Source organism: Notolabrus celidotus, chromosome 9 (assembly GCF_009762535.1).
Source record: "Notolabrus celidotus isolate fNotCel1 chromosome 9, fNotCel1.pri, whole genome shotgun sequence".
Classification (NCBI taxonomy): Eukaryota; Metazoa; Chordata; class Actinopteri; order Labriformes; family Labridae; genus Notolabrus; species Notolabrus celidotus.
In genome coordinates this window covers 5,815,477-5,836,866 of record NC_048280.1, presented here as the reverse complement: position 1 = coordinate 5,836,866, position 21,390 = coordinate 5,815,477, and the positions used below count along the sequence as shown (strand labels likewise).

Below are 21,390 nucleotides of genomic sequence, written 5' to 3'. Positions count from 1 at the left end.
GAAACACGTGCAGCCATCATTGCATTGCACAAAAAGGGCCTAACAAGGAAGTTTATAGCAGCGAGTAAGATTGCACCTCAGTCAACCGTCTATCGAATTATCAAGAACTTCAAGGAGAGAGGTTCAATTGTTGCCAAACAGGCTCCAGGGCGCCCAAGAAAGTCCAGCAAGCGCCAGGACCGTCTCCTGAAGGTGTTACAGCTGCGGGATCGGGCCACCACCAGTGCAGAGCTTGCTCAGGAATGGCAGCAGGCAGGTGTGTGTGCATCTGCACGCACAGTGAGGCGAAGACTTTTGGAGGAAGGCCTGGTGTCAAGGAGGCCAGCAAAGAAGACACTTCTCTCCAGTAAAAACATCAGGGACAGACTGATATTCTGCAGAAGGTACAGGGACTGGACTGCTGAGGACTGGGGTAAAGTCATTTTCTCTGATGAATCCCCTTTCCGATTGTTTGGGGCATCTGGAGGAAGGCTTGTTCGGAGAAGACGAGGTGAGCGCTACCATCAGTCCTGTCTCTTGCCAACAGTGAAGCATCCTGAGACCATTCATGTGTGGGGTTGCTTTTCGGTCAAGGGAGTGGGCTCTCTCACAATCTTGCCTAAAAACACAGCCATGAATAAAGAATGGTACCAGAACGTCCTCCAAGAGCAACTTCTCCCAACCATCCAAGGGCAGTTTGGTGATGAAGAATGCCTTTTCCAGCATGATGGAGCACCTTGCCATAAAGCAAAAGTCATAACAAAATGGCTCGGGGAACAAAACATTAAGATTTTGGGCCCTTGGCCAGGAAACTCCCCAGATCTTAATCCCATCGAGAACTTGTGGTCAATCCTCAAGAGGCGGGTGGACAATCAAAAACCCACAAATTCTGACAAACTCCAAGCATTGATTATGCAAGAATGGACTGCCATCAGTCAGGATTTGGTCCAGAAGTTGATTGACAGCATGCCAGGGAGAATTGCAGAGGTCTTGAAAAAGAAGGGTCAACACTGCAAATATTGACTTATTGCATGAATTCTGTGTAATTCTCAATAAAAGCTTTTGATACTTATGAAATGCTTCTAATTGTATTTCATTAAACCATAGAAACATCTGACAAAAACACCTAAAAACCCTGAAGCAGCAGACTTTGTGAAAATGTAATATTTGTGTCATTCTCAAAACTTTTGGCCATGACTGTAGACATATATACTACTGTGTACTATATCAAAATGCAGACTGACAGCAGCTGTTTGGCTGTTTACACTCAACATGAGTCCCTTAGCGCTCTCAGGGACTAATATTTGTTTGGTGTGGAGGGGGGCCACAGGGGGATCCAGGTTCAGTTTTACAGGGGGGCACTGGCCCCTGTTGGCCCCTCCCGAGAACCGCCACTGCCCTACATATAATATAGAATACATTTTAAATATAATTTGTGCATCTGTGTGCACTACTTCATGTCACCCCTGCAAGAGTCAGTCCCACAGTAGGGTCACCCCATCAAAAAAAGTCTGGACACGCCCGTGTTTACACCCCACCTTGCAAATAACAACAGCCTTATTTTCTTGACGAGCTGAGTCCTCGTCTCCATTTAACAGTTCTGGCTCCGTTCCTGTTCACCCTCTACACTGCAGACTTCTCCCACAACACAGCGAGCTGCTACCTGCAAAAGTTCTCTGACGACTCCGCCATTGTTGGCCTAATCACCAATGGGGATGACAGGGAGTACAGAGAGCTGATGCAGGATTTTGCAGTCTGGTGCCAGAGAAACCACCTCCAGCTCAACACAGGACAGACCAAAGAGCTGGTGGTGGAATTCAGAAGACTCAAGTCCCCTCCTCCCACACCAGTGAACATCCAGGGAACGGACATTGAGATTGTGAAATCTTACAAGTACCTGGGTGTTCACCTGAACAACAAACTGGACTGGTCAGACAACTCAAATGCGCTGTACAAGAAGGGACAAAGCAGACTCTTTCTGCTCAGGAGACTCAGGTCTTTTGGTGTGGAGGGGGCTCTTCTGAAGTTCTTCTTTGACTCTGTGGTGGCATCAGCCATCTTCTTTGGAGTGGTCTGCTGGGGAAGTAGCATCTCTGCTGCTGACAGAAAGAAGCTGAACAGACTGGTGAAGAAGGCCAGCTCTGTCCTGGACTGCCCACTGGACCCTGTGGAAATGGTGGCTATCTTCTCTGATGGACAACACATCACACCCATAGACTGTAAATAAAAATGGACAGCGTTGCTCCGCCTCTTCCCGTTGTACGGTTCTGAAGCCAAAAAATCCCGCTCCTGGGCACCGCCATTGTGCAGCCAGAGCCTGTGAAGCCACTGTAATAAGCTCCGCCCTACAGCGTAGCGTCACAAGACCCTGTGTGTCCTTGAAAGTTTCACTCCACGGCGGCTGTGAATCAAAGGAAACCCGGAAGTAAAACCCTGTTTTTTAAACTCTAATAACTAACGAAAAAGAAACTTTTCAGGAAAAAGAGGCCTTGGACACAAAACAGTCAAATACTAACTACATATCACCACAGCATACGGATGAGAGAAACATTCGTACGACGTGTATTTAGTTTTTAAAGTTTGACTGCTGAGACAGATTTTTTGACCTATGTTGCAGCCAGCCACCAGGGGGCAGACACACTGCTGAGGGCCTCACCACCAGCCGAGGGAATTTCTCCCTTGGTCACACCCTCTCCAGGAGACCATCACAACACAAAGTAGCTCGTTCAGTGACAGACTTCTTCACCTGCAGTGTCTCATGGAGAGACACCGCAGGTCTTTTCTTCCTGCAGTGGTCAGACTCTATAACCAATAATATATATGTAGCTCTAGCGAAAGTTCAGACAGGAAGACTATAAAGCAATCACAGCAGTTGTTAAACTCTCCTCTCCCTCGTTCAATAGCTCACCCGCTTCCAGCTGCACGCTCCGGAGCTGTCATTGGTTAATCAGCAGCTGCGTCATCCAATAGCTCAGTGGCACAAACCTTATCGTCAGCCTATCAACTTTCTGCTGTCTCTTTAAATGCGTCTCTCTCTCCAGCTAGTTCCTTCTTGCATTGATGGTGCGCACCCCTCCACCTCCCCATCTCCACCTGGCTCTGCAAAGTCTTCAATTGCTAGGATCATCAACCACCACCACCAGTGTCTGGACTCTAGGGGGATTTCTTAAAGGCCCTGTGAGGAGTTTTGAACTGGCTGAGAAACAGACTGAAAATGATACTGATGCCTCTTTATGACCTTCAATAGCAAACAAGACCATCAGCAGCAACACTGACACCTTCTCTGTTGTCATTTTTAATGCCTGAAACCGCCCTGAGGGGGTGGGTTTCAGACCAGATGATGGACATCTCGCTTCAGAGACAGCCTTTATTTGACTGTTTTCATGGAAAATAATCACATTGCCTGATAAAGTTGACTGTTAAAAGACAACAGGATGAGGTTTTTGTTGAAAACACTACTTTTGCATGCATAGGACAAGAGATAAGAGGTTTCGCTTGGCGACAAGGGGGCGCCAGAATCAATACAAAACAGAAGTTCCTCACAGCAGCTTTAAGCTGCCAAATTCATGCATCCTACGCTCACAACATTATCCCCCATAGAGTCCTTACGCCAAAGATTTCTGTCAAGTTTCATTATTCATTAAGTTGTAATAAATAATATTTAATATTCAAATTGTGTCTCTCCTGATTGAAATATATGTGTGTGTGTGTGTGTGTGTGTGTGTGTGTGTGTGTGTGTGTGTGTGTGTGTAAGATATGCTTATCTTTTACCTCTTTAATTTTGCTAATAACTTTTTAATAATTGTTCATTTATAGGCTCTTGTTTGCTTTATATATTTCGTTTGCACTTTGTCTACTCTGTTACTGTGACACTTGAATTTCCACATTGTGGGACGAGTAAAGGACTCTCTTATCTTATCTTAATTCACCTCGGGCTTTTATTTTGAAAGGATGTACGGAACGCGTCGCCCAAAGTGACGCTAACGTGATGCTGATACTCGTACGTGGATACTCGTACATTCTAATTGATGTTGTTTTAGTTCTAAATGTATTCGAGTAGGTTTCAGAGATGAGCTGCAAACAGAACAACACCACCGGAGGGGTCTGCTGCTTTCATTGAAGAGGAGGACATGACGTTAACGACCAACGGTACGGACGCACCACCAGTTCGCCTGGGCTGACCGCTCAGCTTCGCTCGTGTTCTTTTCAGGCGTGAATTGAGATTTCTCTTCAACCCAAAGACTTCTAACACCATCCCTTACCTTAAATTATATCACAGTTTTCTTTGAATGAATGATTATAACACAGTAAGGGGGGGAAACATGTTGTAAAGTGACACTTCCGGGTTGCTTTACGTCGTTAGGTATCCCAGAATGCCTTGAGTACGGCAGCGAACCTGCCGCTTTGCCGCTCTGCCGCTTCTCGTTTACTATGACTGGGAGCGGATTTACTCGCGCGTCAGATCGCTCTCAGTTGCAGCTCGCAGCCCCCCTCTGTTTCCGTGGATGCTGAAAGGTACTGAATTTGTATAAAGACCATAAAGACACACAAACAGGGTGTTTCTATCTGAGGGAGCTTTTTAAATCCTGTCTTTGTAGAGTCACTGGCTCACCAGGGTCCAGTGAAGACTCCTTACAGATGAGAGCACCTTTGCTGTGTGCTAATACTGCTAGCAGGTGCAATAAATAAGCCAACGTTATATTCCTACAGTAGCTTGTATAATTGCTGCACTTGGATTTATTTGTTGCTGTTGAATGCAGGGGGATGAATGCAATTAATGCTGCTGTAGTCACACCACCAGGCGTTTGCATCACCCTCATGCTATCTGCTGTCACGACTGTCAATGTGTTTCAGAGGCGAGCTTAATAAACATCATGACCCTGCTCATTTTGCATGTTTTTGTTACCTCTTCAGATCCCGCCCCCGAGGAGAAATACAGCAATCAGTGATGGTTATGGATAATGATGGACATCCCTGCAGCCAATCAGATTCAGACACCCAGTGAACCATGGGCAGGCCAGAATGGATGGTCCCCAGCTTCACCTCAAGCAGCTCCATACAGCACCCTGCCAAGCTTAAAGCATCTTAACCTGGGTTCTCCTTCTGACCACAGAGCTTGTGTGGAGCACCTGCACCAACCCAGCCAGGGCTGTCAGAACGACAACACCTTTCCACTCAGAAACAACGCCTGTCACAGCGCGCCTCAGGCTTATCATGCTGATCAGAGCGTGCAACAGAACTTTCTCGATGCTCATGTTTCACCCATGGTTCCATCTGCATGTCAAGAACGGATTATACCTCCATGCTCTCTCCCTCTTAGAAACGAAGGGATTCAGCCGAGGAAGCCTTTCCAGATGCCATTTTATTCCCCTTATAGTCCCTACCAAGCAATATCTCCACCTTTTCAGCCCTCATACACACATCAGGAGTCACTGAATGGACCTCAGTCACCTCGACAAAAACACCCATCATATGGACAATGTGTGGGCCAGGGTACACAGATTTCACCTCAGCCTTCGTTTAACAGGGAGGCCTCTGCTGGGTACGTCCATAATCAATCCACACCCACCTCTCCGATCAATCAGCAGCCTCAGTGGATGCTTCAACAACACTCTGGAGGTAGGTTCATCTGTCTGCTTTTCATAAAACTAATCACTTACATTTGATGACTCACCAGGTCATTTTGGCAACATTAAGCAAAGTGATCTATAAATTTCAGAAAAAAAAACGTAGCTCAGTATTTGTGTCAACTCAAGAGATAATTATGTCTGGATTTGTCCTGCATTGTGTCCTCCTAGCATAGTTTCCCTGCTTTCCTCCTCAGGACACACAACACAATTTGTTCCCAGTGAGGCTGTTCAGGACGGGAGCTTCACACCACAGGTGAGGGAAACAAAAAACACAGATATGTGTCATGGTTAAGGCACAAAAAAAATGTGGTTGGGTTCAGTTCAGGCTGTAAGTGAACACAGTTTCTTAGGAAAATGCAAATTGCAATGTTATTTTGTCATGGCATGTGCTTTGTGCAAAGTGATGCATTTATTTTATAGTGAAGTATCTTAAAACTGACGACATGACCTTTAGAATCAGAGAATATAATTTCAGTCTCAGTATTGCTGCAGTCACACGCGTCTCAAGTCTCGTTGAAGTCTTGAACAACAGAACCCAACATCAAACGCTTTCATATGTTGAAATGATTTAATGTTCTGAGTAGGTGATGTTTGCTCTTCTCTCTGCAGTCTCCTAACTCAGAGTCTCGTTACGGCCTGGACCCAGAGCTCCTGCCCAGCGCTGTAAGTTCCCCCTTCTCATTCTCTCCATCCACCACATCACTCCTGTCCTCCAACAGCTCCACTGGCTCCCTGTTCAGTTCCGCATTCAGTTCAAAGTCCTTCTGTTGACATTCAAGACCATCCACAACCTCGCCCCCCCATATCTGTCCGACCTCCTCCATGTTCCCACTCCCTCCCGCTCCCTCAGATCCTCTTCCTCCATACACCTGTCTGTCCCCTCCGCCCGTCTCACCACTATGGGGAGCCGAGCATTCAGCCGCTCTGCTCCCCGTCTCTGGAACTCATTGCCACCTCAACTCAGAAACACAGATTATTTCCCCCATTTCAAATCACAACTCAAAACATATCTGTTCAAAACCGCTTACTCCGTCTGACTCCAATTGCACTGTCATTTTGTTATTGTTTCTATTTTTTTCTTACCCCTTGTTAGTTTATATTGTTTTCATTTCTGACTCTGATTTTGTTTCCTTTAATGTGAATTCGTGTATGTATATATTTCTATCTGTGCGGTGTCCTTGAGTGCCGAGAAAGGCGCCTTTTAAATAAAATGTATTATTATTATTATCTCTTCTTCGTCTCAATTCTTCACTGACCTGACTAAAAGAAAACACCCTTTCCTTCCCATATCAGGAGCAGCATGAAGCATCATCTGAACTGACCCGTGTCATGTTGCACTGATATGTGTTGCCTTTTAAAGTGCATGTTTTAGTCACTATCAAACCCTTTTGTAGAGGCCAAGTGAAAACTGTCTTCAACTTCAGAACTACAAATACTACTCCACTGTTGTATAGTTGTATAGTCATATTGCAGATTGACACCTGTACACCTCTGTGTCTCTGTCTCTCCCAGGTGAAGGTGCTTGCAGAGGACAGGGCAGAGTGGGAGGGCAAGCTCTTCGTATCCGAGCCTTTTTCACGTCTTCCTCCTCTGGCGACCACGTCCTGTGTCGTGGAGGACCGGGGTAAAACTCACAACACTAACGGCATCTGTTTGATACAGTTCTGCTTCATAAATGTTTATTTCATCCCGCACTTTAGAGGGGGGGCAAATGGGACACTGAATTGTCTCCTTATTGTATACTGTTGGCGTTTTGCACTATCAAGTCATCACGCAATTACAAGCACAGGCTGTAAAGAAGTCTTCCATGAATGTAGGATGCCTGTTTCATTATTATTATTATTATTATTATAATTGTTGTTTTTGTTGTTATTATTATTTATTTATTTTATTATTATTATTGTTATGGTTAATATTACTGTTATTATTATTATTGGCATTATTACTGTTATTAATACCTTTATTATTATTTGTATTATTCTTATTATTATTGTTAATATTATTACTATTGTTGTTTACTTTTATTATTATTACTACTACTATTATTCTAATAATTCTTATTGTTACTAATTATTATTATTATTATTATTATTTAAATTATTATTATTGGGATGATTATTCTTACTTTTATTTTTATTTTTATTATTATTGGCATCAATACTATTATTATTACTTGTATTATTATTTTATATTATTGTGAATATTGTTATTATTACTATTATTATTTTATTATTATTGTTAATATTATTATTTTTATTATTTACTTTAATTCTTCTTCTTCTTCTTCTTCTTCTTCTTCTTCTTCTTCTTCTTCTTCTTCTTCTTCTTCTTCTTCTTCTTCTTCTTCTTCTTCTTCTTCTTCTTCTTCTTCTTCTTCTTCTTCTTCTTCTTCTTCTTCTTCTTCTTCTTCTTCTTCTTCTTCTGTTACTTTCTGAACAGTTTGCTGCCTGTACTTGTTTTCTATTCTTAATCTCTTTCAGGGTTCATTGAAAAGTCTTTGCATGTGCAAACCTACTTGAAAAACAAACTCTGGTGCAGATTCAAAACACAGCATCAAAGTTTTTTGTGCTACGACATCAACAAAATTCAAGCAGCCTTTATCCCTTTAACATTCTAGTTATAGCATTGGAGAAAAGGTAGATCAGATATTAATGAAACAAAAGGAAGAATTATTAACTTGAGCATATTTATTTTAAGATGGAGACTTCAGACCTTCAGTTTTGTTGTGATAATCTGACGTGTTCATTTTCAGATTCACTTTCCCTTTGTCCTCCTTTTCAAACTGCTAAGTTTCATGGTATTAGAAACACACCTTTACGTTATTTTTATTCCTCTGCAGGTAGTGCGAGTCCTTGTGCAATCCGCGCTACCTCGTACTGTGTGCCCTGTGAAGGTCAGACTGCCCTGCTCAGCCGCCTGCCGATGGGAGCTCTGGTCACCCCTCTGGCCAAACAAAATGCTGGAGAGGTCGGTTTTCAGCTTCTCTACTTTTTCTATGATTGTTGTATTAGTAAAAAAAAAATTATAAGGGGGTTGATTATTTTTTAAAAACTACAACTAACCTCTGTGCTTTAAAAAGAAAAGCTTTATTTGAAGATAAGATAATTATTTTTATGTGTGTGTTTGTTTCTAGAAGCCTCTGCCAGTGGTGACAGAGTCAGAGTGTGTTATGGGATGTGGCTGGTGCGGCGCCTCCATGTGCCCGGCGATGAGCTGGCAGGACTGTGGTCAGAGGTTTTACTGTCCTTTCTGTGGTAAACTCAGTGAAGGTGAGACACGACTTTAAGCACCTAAACACAAAGTGAATGCTAACACACAAACTGCATTAAGGTTCAGTCAGTGTTAGCATGATGGAAAGAATACAGCTTCTTCATGCTGCAGTCACAAGTATAGTTTGTTTTAGACTCAACACACTGCTCTGAGGATGATTCTAAAAAATATAGACCACATGTGAGAACGAGTGCAGTGAGCAACATGAAACAAAAGATGCTTAAATGAAGAACTTGAAAACAAAAACACATTTAAAGAGACAAAAAGGAGGAATTTAAAAAGTGATGTTTGTTTCGGTGTTCAACAAACTGACTGAGCACTACGTTTGTAAAGTTGCAGGGAGACAAATCAAGAACTATCCTTCAAGTACTCCATAATACAATTACTACTTTGATACTCAAATCAATTCATTTTTATTTATATAGCACCTTTCATACATTCAGGCATGCAGCCCAAAGTGCTTCACAGAAAACTAAACGGAGACAGAAAACAAGCAACAGGTAAATTGAAAAAAGGCTATAACAAGATAGAGGAAAGTAATATGAAATACTTAAAAATAAAAATAAAATCACTACTGTAAGAACAATAGAATGTAATCAGAACAATGAAATAAAATCACTGATAAAAACAATAAAATATAATCCAAAAATTAATAAAATCACTGCAATAAAAATCCGAAAATATAATAGATAAATATAATAAAATCACTTCAATAAAAACAATAAAATATAATCAGACAAATATGATAAAATCACTACATAAAACAACTATAAAATATAATCAGATAAGTACCATAAAAATAAAATAAAAGCATTACAATATTATCAATAACATAAAATAAGGTAAATGCCATTGATAAATAAAAAATAACAAAAATAAAATAAGATTGAATAGAATAAAAATAAAAAAGATGCTAAAACAATGGTTAGAATAATAATAATAATACAGCTCGGGGCCAAATTTTAAGCCAGATTAAAAAGGTAAATCTTAAGTTTACTTTCAAAACACCCTTGCATGTATGCAAACACCATGCATTAGTCCATCCATCCATTTTCCTCTGCTTATCAGAGGTTGGGTTCGGTAGCAGCGGTCAAATCAAGTCAGCCCCGACCATCATTCAGAGAAAACCACCCTGAGCTCATGACCACAGATGAGGCTTTGGAGCTGCTGCTTCACCCACCCTGAGATACTTCAACTCCTTCAGTTCACTTTAATACTATTTTGAATACCCCTTTATTATTCTTTTACAGCAGGTAGACATAAAGCTGATGTATAAGCAGAGACATAACGTAGATGGCAGTACTTTAAAGAGAGATCTGAAAGAAGAGGTGTGATATAGGTCAAGTGAAGTACCATGAAAGTGTAGTTCAGTGTATTGAAGCTCTGCACTGAACCAACCTGTTATCTTTTACTTTAAAGCTCTGACTGAACAGCTGTTGTCTCCTCTCTTGTGTCTCAGTGCCGTGGCAGCACTACCAGCCCACCAAGGGGGTGGAGGGGCTTCGGGTGGACAAAGACAAGAGGCCTGAGCTTAGTTTGGGGTCTTATGAGATCCTCAGCTCTCAGAAGGTTTGTGTCACTTTCTGAAACAGTTTGCTTTTGCTTCCAAGCGTTCATTAGCTGCCTTTAAATATCAGCTCAGTCATTATTTCTTAATTTTGAGAAGGGCAAGTGTTAAGGCAATCACACACACCTCCGGAATATTTCTGCTAATGATAAAACATGACTTTACTGTCACTCAATTTCAGTTTGTTTTAAATATAACTGTCTTAATCAAAAGTGTCCTTTGATCAAATTTTTTTACGCCATGTGTTGAGTTTATTGCACTTCTCTCTCAGGGTGAACCCGCTGCTCTGCTCCTCGCCATCGACGTGTCTGCCTCAGCGCTAAGAGGAGGACATCTGGAGTTCACAACACAACAAATTCTCACTCTGCTCGCCTCTCTGAACAGGTGAAACACTCACCTCCTCACTTTGTATTCACACACTCATACAGCAGCGCACAACTACACATGATCGAGTTTCCAGCCAGCGTTTGTTTCATGAAGCGTAATCTTTTCCTTTTGAAGGGAGGATGGGGAGGACTCGTCAGACATCCGTGTTGGCTTGATGACGTATGACAGCAGGATCCACCTGTACGATCTCAGCCCCACTCTGTCCCGCCCACACATGCTGGTCATCACAGAGACAGAGGAGCTGCAGCTTCCTGTGAGAGAGGGGCTCCTGGTGTCTCTGAAGGACTGTATAGACGGCATCGACAGGTACTAAATACATGAAGACTCACTACAGGCTGTCAACATGGTTCTGCATCACTTTAGTGGTATTATTTTAATCCTAGATTCCTGTCCTAGCTTTATGAAGCCGGACGGAATGAAAGGGATTCAATCAGCTCACAAGATCACATCTATGATAACACCTCACATCATCTTTTAGACTACAGAAAGCAGCAAAAACATGCACCTCCTAAAGGAACTTTGATTCTAAACTTTTAAGAAAGCTCATCTCCTGAAGAACACCCAGAAAGTAACAAATTCTTCCCTTCAATTTAAAAAAACTAATATTTGAGGGGGCTTTTGGTGCGTTTTATTTAGGGGGTAGATCAGAAGATAGATGAGGAAACTGGGGAAGAGAGACTGAGGGTAAAGGGTTGTGAGCTGAAATCTAAGGCTATGTTCACTGCAGGCAAAAGTGTCCCAAATCCGATTTTTTGGGGCTCAAGTGACCAGGTCAGATTTTTTTAGAGGCAGTGTGAACACTCAAATCTGGCCCAAATCTGATTTGAAAGACCACTTCCATATGTGGTCCTGAATCAGATACAGATCTGATTTTTTTTGACTGCACAAAAGGGCAAAAATGCTGACTTCCTCCATGTTTACTTTTGTGAAACAGCTGCATGTGACGTCATTGTTACTGTTCTTTTGCCCATGCGGGGCAGTTCGGAGCCGCAAACAGTTCACACTGGAATCGGATACAGGTCACATCATAGATGGTAATGTGAACAGGCAAACAAAAAATCAGATCTGAGCAAAAAATTTGAATTGAGCATTAAGCCTTGCAGTGTGAACGTAGCCTAAGTCAGGTTCCCTGCTTTAAGGACTGAACCCTCTACTTTAGGCGTTGGATTAAACCCTTACCTAAGCATGTGCCCCCAAGTCTTTTTAAAATAACCTTTTTGTTTCTGTTAAGTAATGTCATCCTTTATTCATCCAGTCTTTGAGGTAAAGTGAAATCATGTATCTGTTGTTCTATGTTCAGTGTGTTGCAGCTGATCCCTCAGTTTGGTCCAGAGTCTGATGCCTCTGATGGAGTTCCCATGGAGCTGCCTGTCAAAGCAGGGCTGTCTGTGCTGCAGGTCAGTAATCACTGCTCACTCTCTGAAAGGCTTTCTTCAGAGTTAATCCTGAGTTTCCTGTCATCATCGTGGTTGGTTTAACCGCCAAGGCAAAAGTATTTCTGTGACGTGTAAACAGTATTTCTGTTTCTAGGCTCTGAACTGTCCTGGAAAGCTGCTGATCTTCCACACTGCCCCTCTGATAGAGACGGATCACACAAACTCACCCTCAGGGTTTTTTGGCTCCAACAAACCAAAGGTACTCAACACACACACATAAAAGGTGCTTTTGGACCGCAGGAACTTTCCCCAGGAACTATGGACCCTTTTGAGGAACTATGTGCTTTTCAACAGCAGGAATCAGGGTCTAAATTTAGTTCTGGGAGAGTTCCTCTCCCCTGAAAAGCTCCTCCTTGGGGGGTAGTACTGGTCAAAGGTCCAGGAACTTTCGGGGGCAGGGCCTGTAATGCTGAACGTCTCTGATTGGTAGAATAACTGCAGTGTTTTTATTTCGCCCGCTGTCCACAATAACATCACACACAACTGGTAGCACATAACTTAATAGCTCTTCTTCTCTGAGCCTGATAATGCAAATGCATAACTCTCAGCTCCTGGTGTTACGGTTTTAAAAGAGACCCTGTAAACTGGAGACCTTTAGCAGAACGTGTCGTGTTTGTGGAGTTTAAAACAGCTGTTGAAACACAGAAAGAGTCATTGGGAATTAATTTAGTCTAGTTTGTATTAAAATGTCAAAATATCCTCATCAGAAAAGTATTTAATATTAATTGTTATTGTATTTATTTAACCTTTATTTAACACGGTAAGTCATTAAGAACAAATTCTTATTCACAGTGTTTAAATGATTATGTAAAAAACATTTGTTAGGGAGGCATGTGGCTGAAAGTCGCTAATTAACCGGGTCACGCATTAAACTGAAACACCGGTCGATCTCTGCCATGGCTTCTAAAAAATCAAGCGTATCGCTCAACTTAAAGCAATTTTGAAACGGCTTTCCTACTTGCGCTGGACAGGCTAACTGTAGGATCGCTCATGTTGATGCGTGTCTGTCTCTCTCCTTCTATGGCGTTGTCTTTGTTGAATGGTCTTTGTCTTACTGCCCTCTGCTGGTCTGGTGGTGTAGTGCAATTACTTTTTTTTCCTCCATACGCCACAAGCCTCAATGACAACAATAGCCCACAGGGACCATTTAAAATCTTAAAGTTCCTGGAACTTCCTGGAACCTAAAGCATCTCAACATTAGTTTTTCTTACAAACTTTTCACTCACAAACTTTAATCGCTGTCTCCTTTTCTTTTGTTTATCACAGTCCATCTTTCAGCCGTCAGAGCCAGTCGTCTCATTGGCCAAGCAGTGCGTCAGTCAGGGCTGCGGAGTTCACCTCTTCCTTCTCTCCCAGCAAGATGTGGGCGGGGCTTGGCCTGGGCACATTCCATATCTAACAGGCGGAGCTCTCCACACCTACAGCCACCTGCAGGTACATCAGCAGCTGCTCTCATCATAAAGGATCAATGGCTCTTATCTGGAAGGAATACTTTGAACATGTTGGAAATCTTCACTTCTTTTTAAGAGTTAGAGAAGCAGCTTGCTCCTCTCTCGTATCTGCTTAGTGTAGCACAAAGTCAAAATGAGACAAAACATTTGTATATTGGAGACAAACCTCCCTAAATGCTTCTTATTTCAACTTTAAATCACATGACTTTTGCAGTTCCTTCTTCTTTTGATAAAGGTTTTGCTCCACTAGGAAACAAAGATCGCTCTAGGGTGCTTTCTAACCTGTAGCTTGTTTGCTTTGTTCTTATTCAGATGAAGTGATCCCACTGTGTAAGTACAAAGGCCATGGGGACTGGTCGCACTTTGCATTGTAGGAAACCGGCCCCAAGACCCAGACTACAGTTAGCCAGTTTTAACTGACCAAACGACCACCGCTTTCAGGCGATCTGCTTTTGTTTGCATCAGAGTCTGCCATTGCTGTGTTCCCCGTCGTTAAATGCAGTCTTCGTTCTCAGGAAAGAGATAATCACATAAGATGATCCCAGATTTTGGGGTGCATTACAAACTTTGTTTAATGCAAACAGCTTTGGAGTTTAAAATGAAGTGAGGCGGGTCTTTTTGGGGGTTAGTGGTCTAACTTTAAACTGACAGGTGTCTACAAAATCTGCCCTGCAGGGAGAACTGGACAGAGAGCGTTTCAGCACTGACCTGAAGAGCATCACAGAGACAGACGGAGGCTTCAAGGCTGAGCTCAGGATGTTTGTCAGCAAAGGTGAGAGGAACCAATCAAGTGCCAAATCACAACAAGCGTTATCGGAAGACTCTTTACAAACAGGGCAGGTCTAGACACCGTACTCTATGTTCTATTATTAACAAAGACCCAACATCAAGACAGGATAAGATCCAGTCCCATCTTACAGACAGGACTCAGTCTGATCTCATCTTAATCCACCATGAGCAGAGCACTTTGCAGCATTTAGCAAGTTACAGTGGCAAGGACAAACTTCATTTAACAGGCTGAAACCTCCAGCAGGACCAGACTCATGTTAGACACACATCTGCTGAGACCGAGTTTGAGAGAGGGATAGAGGGAGATGAAGAGAGAGAGAGATGATAGTGATGAGACAGATAGTAGTTGTGGCAGCTGGAGTCTGGCACGTCCACAGCAGAGGAACCTACGAGACAAGGGAGCTCAGGGACTCCAGAAAGGTCTATGGTTAGTAACTTTAATGGGACAGGGAGAGTTAAAGAAAGTGATAAGGAGAGAGAAAAGACACCAGTGACACCAGTGTGACAGTTCAAGCCTATAGCAGCATAACTAAGATCTGGTCCAAGCCTGAGCCAGCTCTAACTATAAGCTTTATCAAAAAGGAAAGATTAAAGCCTACTCTTAAAAGTAGAGAAGGTGTCTGCCTCCCGGACCCTGACTGGTAGATGATTCCAAAGGAAAGTGGCCTGATAACTGCATGCTCTACCTCCCATACTACTTTTAGAGACTTTAGGTACAACAAGCCGGTCTGCATTTTGGGAGCGTAGTGTTCTAGAGGGGTAATAGGGCATTGGACCAGCTGAAGAGTCTTAAGAGACTTATTAGGGCAGCCTGGGGGACTTACAGTAGGTTTGTCAGAGTCATTCTAGAGAGCGAGGGCTTTTGAAAGCACCTCTGACTCTGTTATCTGTTACCTGTCTCATCAGATCTTCGTGTGTCCGGCTGTTATGGACTTTATATCCCCGGGCAGACCCCCAGCCAGGTCAGCATGGCGAGTCTTGATGTGTTTACAACCCTGGCTGTGGAGCTAGCACACACCAGAGCTGTGGATGAGACGAGAGGTGTAGCCATCCAGGTGGGTTCATGTTCATTATCCTCAAATTAGAGATTTCATTCAATGATTATCCTTCTTCTGTGAAACTCTAGAACTGAGGCCGACTTTTGACTTGTGTGTCCTACAAGTTGGAGTCCCGTAAAGCAACTCTTTTTAACCGTGTGCCTCTCTCCTGTGTGTCAGACTGTTTTATCTTACAGCACTCAGACAGGAGACAGACGGACCCGGGTCCACACTCTGACCCTGCGATGCTCAAGACATCTTCAGGACACTTTCCGGCAATACCAGGCCCAAACACTGCTCACCTTCTTCTGCAAGAAAAGCAAGTTTCCTACTCTCTTGATCGTGCACCATTCAGACATTATGGTGTCAATCAATCAATCAATCAATCAATCAATCAATCAATCAATCAATCAATCAATCAATCAATCTTTATTTGTATATCGCCAAATCACAACAAACGTTATCTCAAGACGCTTTTACAAACATAGCAGGTCCAGATCAAACTCTATGTTAAATTATTAACAGAGACCCAACATCAAGACAGGATAAGATCCAGTCTAGCTAATTACAGCGGTGAGGAAAAACGTCCTTTAACAGGCAGAAACCTCGAGCAGAACGAGACTCATGTTAGACAGACGTCTGCCTTGACCGAGTTGGGTCATAAAAGAGGGATAGAGGAGAATAAGAGAGAGAGGGAGCGGTGACAGTGATGCGATGGGTAGTAGTAGTAGTCCAGCACGTCCGTATCAGCTGGAGGACATCTACAGCAGCTCAGAGGAACCTACTAGACAAGGGAGCTCAGGGACTCCAGAAAGGTCTTTGCTTAGTAACTTTAATGGGACAGGAAGAGTTAAGGAGGGAGGTGAGATGGGATCCTAGTGTGTCAGTGCGCCAGTGCCCCTGGCAGTCTAAGCCTATAGCAACATAACTAAGAGCTGGTCCAAGCCCTGAGCAAGCTCTCTGACTATAAGCTTTATCAAAAAGGGAAGATTTAAGCCTACTCTTAAAAGTAGAGAAGGTGTAAAGAGAATACAGAGCTAACTGACAGCGTAAGGTCTACAGTACATGTTTCAGGAGATTGAAAACAAGACTGATTATCTTGATTTTAATACTTTAGTTCTCAAAACTTTAAAGTGGAATAATCCCATCCATTCTGAAGAGTCATAAAACAACTTAAAAACGTGTTGTGGTGTCTTTCCAGTTTATTGTGCAGTGTTGGAGCGCCCCCTACAGGAGCTAAGGGAGGAGCTGCAGACAGACGTAACGGAAGCTTTGGCGTCGTACCGCAAACACTGCTGCTCTGCGTCAGTGTCTGCTGGACAGGTGAGAGAAAAAGATCCTAAATCCTTTCTACAACATGATCGAACTTAAATCTTTGGAACAATCATTTTTGTACTGTACTGTGTGTGTGTTTGTGTGTGTGTGTGTCCTGTAGCTCGTCCTCCCTCAGTACCTGCGAGCTCTTCCTGTTTACATCAACAGTCTGAGGAAGAGCGAGGTGCTGCTGCCTGGCCTGAGGAGCTCCGTCCACCAGCGGCTGCAGCAGCGCTGTCAGGTGCTCAGCATGGACACCTGCAGCACCTGCAGACACTTCTACCCTCTGCTGCTGTCTCTGGTCAGTGCCATCAGAACATGTTCATCACACAGAAACGTTTAATTCATGGGCAACATACTGAAACGTGAAATGTGAATAGACCGTACTCTATGTTCTATTATTAACAAAGACCCAACATCAAGTCAGGATAAGATCCAGTCCCATCTTACAGACAGGACTCAGTCTGATCTCATCTTAATCCACCATGAGCAGAGCACTTTGCAGCATTTAGCAAGTTACAGTGGCAAGGACAAACTTCCTTTAACAGGCAGAAACCTCCAGCAGGACCAGACTCATGTTAGACACACATCTGCTGAGACCGAGTTGGAGAGAGGGATAGAGGGAGATGGTGGTGGTGAGACTGATAGTAGTAGTTGTAGCAGCTGGAGTCTGGCACGTCCACAGCAGCTGTTGTGCTGTGATGATCAGGACAGATAACAATGAACAAAACTTTTCCCATGTTTGTCTCCTGCAGCCGCTCTCAGTGGACAGCTCTGACCCTCCAGATCCAGAGGAGGCTCTGCGCTGCTCTTCTGCCAGTTTGGAGCCCAGACGACTGTATTTGGTTCATGCACCCTTCACCCTGCTGCTCTGGGTGGGCACCGAAGTCCCAGCGAGCACCCTGGTGGAGCTCTTCAATACCAGCTGCTTTGCCTCCCTGCCCTCTGGAGAGGTTTGAGATTACACACAGTCACACTCAGAGATCTACAGCTAAAGATCGAGCCCCGGCACAGGGGATAAAAAACAACATTTATTTATTTCATACAGCGATGTGAAGTGTTTTATTTCACTGTAAGGATGGGGTAATAAAAGAAAGAACTGGTATCAGAAAATCTTCAAGAGTTTGCTTCAGCATTGACAGATCCATGTTACAGTCTGTGTCTAATGTTTGTGTGTTGATGTGCTCGTGTGTCCTCAGACCAAGCTGCCTTTTCTGGAGAACCCTCTGTCCATCAGCGTTCAATCCCTCATCAGCAGACTGAACTCCCAGGCTCCCCGTGCCCGCAAGGTGAGCTTCTGAACAACCCGCTGTTAATGGAGGCGAAGATTTCAAATTGCAGACATCTCAGACTTCCATTAAATATTTGTTTTATGTGGGTATGAGGTGAGGAAGAAACGTATGGAAGAGGATTAGGGCAACTGGAATAAAAAAATTAAAGGTGCAATAATAAAAAAAAAAAAAGATTAAATCTCAGAATTCTAAGAAAGAGTCATAATTATTCAGAATTAGTCAGAATTATGAGATTAAATCAGAATTGTGAGATAAAAGTCAGAATTGAGATTAAAGTCAGAATTATAAAATTAAAGATTAAAATCAGAATTGTGAAATTAAAGTCTGAATTATGAGATTAAAGTCAGAATTATGAGATTAAAGTCAGAATTATGAGATTAAAGTCAGAATTATGAGATTTAAGTCTGAATTATGAGAATAAAGTCAGAATTATGAGATTAAAGTCAGAATTGTGAGATTAAAGTCAGAATTGTGAGATTAAAGTCAGAATTATGAGATTAAAGTCAGAATTATGAGATTAAAGTCTGAATTATGAGATTAAAGTCAGAATTGTGAGATTACAGTCAGAGTTGTGAGATTAAAGTCTGAATTATGAGATTAAAGTCTGAATTATGAGATTAAAGTCAGAATTATGAGATTAAAGTCAGAATTGTGAGATTAAAGTCAGAGTTGTGAGATTAAAGTCAGAATTATGAGATTAAAGTCAGAATTATGAGATTAAAGTCTGAATTATGAGATTAAAGTCTGAATTATGAGATTAAAGTCAGAATTATGAGATTAAAGTCAGAATTATGAGATTAAAGTCAGAATTGTGAGATTACAGTCAGAGTTGTGAGATTAAAGTCTGAATTATGAGATTAAAGTCAGAATTGTGAGATTACAGTCAGAGTTGTGAGATTAAAGTCTGAATTATGAGATTAAAGTCAGAATTGTGAGATTAAAGTCAGAATTATGAGATTAAAGTCAGAGTTGAAAGATTAAAGTCAGAATTATGAGATTAAAGTCAGAATTATGAGATTAAAGTCTGAATTATGAGATTAAAGTCAGAATTATGAGATTAAAGTCAGAATTGTGAGATTACAGTCAGAGTTGTGAGATTAAAGTCTGAATTATGAGATTAAAGTCAGAATTGTGAGATTAAAGTCAGAATTATGAGATTAAAGTCAGAGTTGAAAGATTAAAGTCAGAATTATGAGATTAAAGTCAGAATTATGAGATTAAAGTCTGAATTATGAGATTAAAGTCAGAATTGTGAGATTACAGTCAGAGTTGTGAGATTAAAGTCTGAATTATGAGATTAAAGTCAGAATTGTGAGATTAAAGTCAGAATTATGAGATTAAAGTCAGAGTTGAAAGATTAAAGTCAGAATTATGAGATTAAAGTCAGAATTATGAGATTAAAGTCTGAATTATGAGATTAAAGTCAGAATTATGAGATTAAAGTCAGAATTGTGAGATTACAGTCAGAGTTGTGAGATTAAAGTCTGAATTATGAGATTAAAGTCAGAATTGTGAGATTAAAGTCAGAATTATGAGATTAAAGTCAGAGTTGAAAGATTAAAGTCAGAATTATGAGATTAAAGTCAGAATTATGAGATTAAAGTCAGAATTGTGAGATTAAAGTCAGAATTATGAGATTAAAGTCTGAATTGTGAGATTAAAGTCTGAATTGTAAGATTAAAGTCAGAATTATGAGATTAAAGTCAGAATTATGAGATTAAAGTCAGAATTGAGAATAAAGTCAGAATTGTGAGATTAAAGTCCGAATTGAGATTAAAGTCAGAATTGTGAGATTGAAGTCAGATTTCAATTCTTTTTCTAAGAATTAAAAATAATATTGCACCTTCAGTTTTTTCCAGTGGCTCTCATCCTCTTCTGTAGATTTGAGCTCAGTTCAATCAAGCTCCATTTACACTTCAATTCTAAAACAAAACAAGAAAGGCCTCCAAACAATCCCTTAAACTATGGAGACATTTTCAGGAGACTGAGTCTCAGCAAACCCAGAGAGAACTGCTCTTTTAAAATGTTACATGAATGTGTTGTCATCATTAGAAGAAGTGTTTGACAGATTCTAACAAAGCTTCAGGACACGATCCCCCAAACGAAACAAGGACGAGTCTCCATGAGACGTCTAACCTGCCTCACTGAAGTCGTGTCAGGATATGAACGCCGTTGTGTTGACTGATGATGCGGCTGTGTGTGTGTGTGTGTGTGTGTGTGTGTTCTCTGTCTCAGCTGTGGGTGGTGAAGCAAGGCGACACCTGTGAGGAGGCTCTGCAGCGCCACCTGGTGGAGGACAAGAGTCCCAACGGAGGAGCGTCCTATGCAGACTTCCTCTACCATCTCCACGTCAACTCTGTCCGGCTTTTGCAGTGACCTCACACACAAACACACACAAATCATATATCCTCTGACCTCTCTGGGCGGGGTCGGGGTTACCTTCCTCTTAAAGATGACGTCGCAGCGTTCAGTATTTACCTTGAAAAAAACAAATGTATGATAACAGAAGCATTACTCCCAAATCCTGAAGTGGAAATATTTAAAGGCCTGATGTCAGGCGGTGCATGAGAGACTTTTCAAGATGTTCATGATTTTATTTATTTGTTTATTTATTTATTTAATGACTGCTGTGAAATGTGTGGCGTGATGAATGTGATCTGTTCTGTAAATGTGTGTATGATGTTTATTTATTGCCGTGTATATGTGTGATGTCCACAGCACTCTGTGTGTGTGTGTGTGTGAGTGTGTGTGCATCATCGCCTGTAAATAAAATAAAGGTTTTAACTGAACCTTGAAGTTGAAGTTGATTCCTGTGCTTTTGCAGACGTAATCCTGCAAAAGCAAACAAACATGCAACCCACAAACACACGAAAAGCAACTTATCACTCAAGATGTGTCTGAAGCAGCAAGAAGAGGGATAACCGGGATTATTAGTCACACAAATTCATTTGTAGATCTCAAGTCTTTATACTTTTATTTTTTAATTCAATCACCTCATCATCCCAGATTGCATGATTGAAACAACACTCGTCAGAGATTGTCGGACACACTGAAGAGAAGACGGATCATTCAGTTTATTTACTTCCTTCCAAAAGAAGAAGAAGAAGAAGAAGAAGAAAAAACACCAATATTTTGATCCGTATCTGTTTGTTTTTCACAAAGCTGTGTGGGCCACTCTACTCCGGCTGAATTTGTATCCTCAAGCATTTTGGATGCAGCGCAGTGAGACTGTGGTGGG

At 41.8% G+C, this 21,390-nt stretch overlaps 1 protein-coding gene across 3 annotated transcripts; it reads left to right on the top strand.

Annotated features, from left to right (window-relative positions):
• The first annotated feature begins 3,938 nt into the window (after positions 1–3,938).
• si:dkey-13n15.2 (protein transport protein Sec24C) lies at positions 3,939–20,948 on the top strand. Of its 3 annotated transcripts, none has more exons than XM_034692727.1 (21): positions 3,939–4,128; positions 4,894–5,598; positions 5,804–5,862; positions 6,219–6,272; positions 7,122–7,233; positions 8,449–8,576; positions 8,746–8,878; positions 10,339–10,448; positions 10,718–10,830; positions 10,948–11,139; positions 12,134–12,230; positions 12,364–12,468; positions 13,536–13,703; positions 14,396–14,492; positions 15,416–15,564; positions 15,727–15,865; positions 16,748–16,869; positions 16,982–17,161; positions 17,616–17,813; positions 18,060–18,149; positions 20,388–20,948. In XM_034692727.1, the coding sequence occupies exons 2-21, from the start codon at positions 4,941–4,943 to the stop codon at positions 20,526–20,528; spliced, it is 3,045 nt and encodes a 1,014-aa protein (XP_034548618.1). In that variant the 5' UTR covers positions 3,939–4,128; positions 4,894–4,940; the 3' UTR covers positions 20,529–20,948. The 3 variants fall into 3 exon arrangements, with proteins under 3 accessions (XP_034548618.1, XP_034548616.1, XP_034548617.1); XM_034692725.1 differs by having other exon boundaries at positions 8,743–8,878; XM_034692726.1 differs by lacking the exon at positions 3,939–4,128 and adding an exon at positions 4,180–4,494 and having other exon boundaries at positions 8,743–8,878.
• The last annotated feature ends 442 nt before the right edge of the window (positions 20,949–21,390 follow it).

Coding starts and splice junctions, on each gene's coding strand:
- si:dkey-13n15.2 (XM_034692725.1), top strand. CDS start 4,941: ATGATGGACATCCCTGCAGCCAATCAGATTCAGACACCCAGTGAACCA. Junction 12,231..12,363: donor CAGGGCTGTCTGTGCTGCAG/GTCAGTAATCAC, acceptor TTCTGTTTCTAG/GCTCTGAACTGTCCTGGAAA. Junction 15,565..15,726: donor CGAGAGGTGTAGCCATCCAG/GTGGGTTCATGT, acceptor CCTGTGTGTCAG/ACTGTTTTATCTTACAGCAC.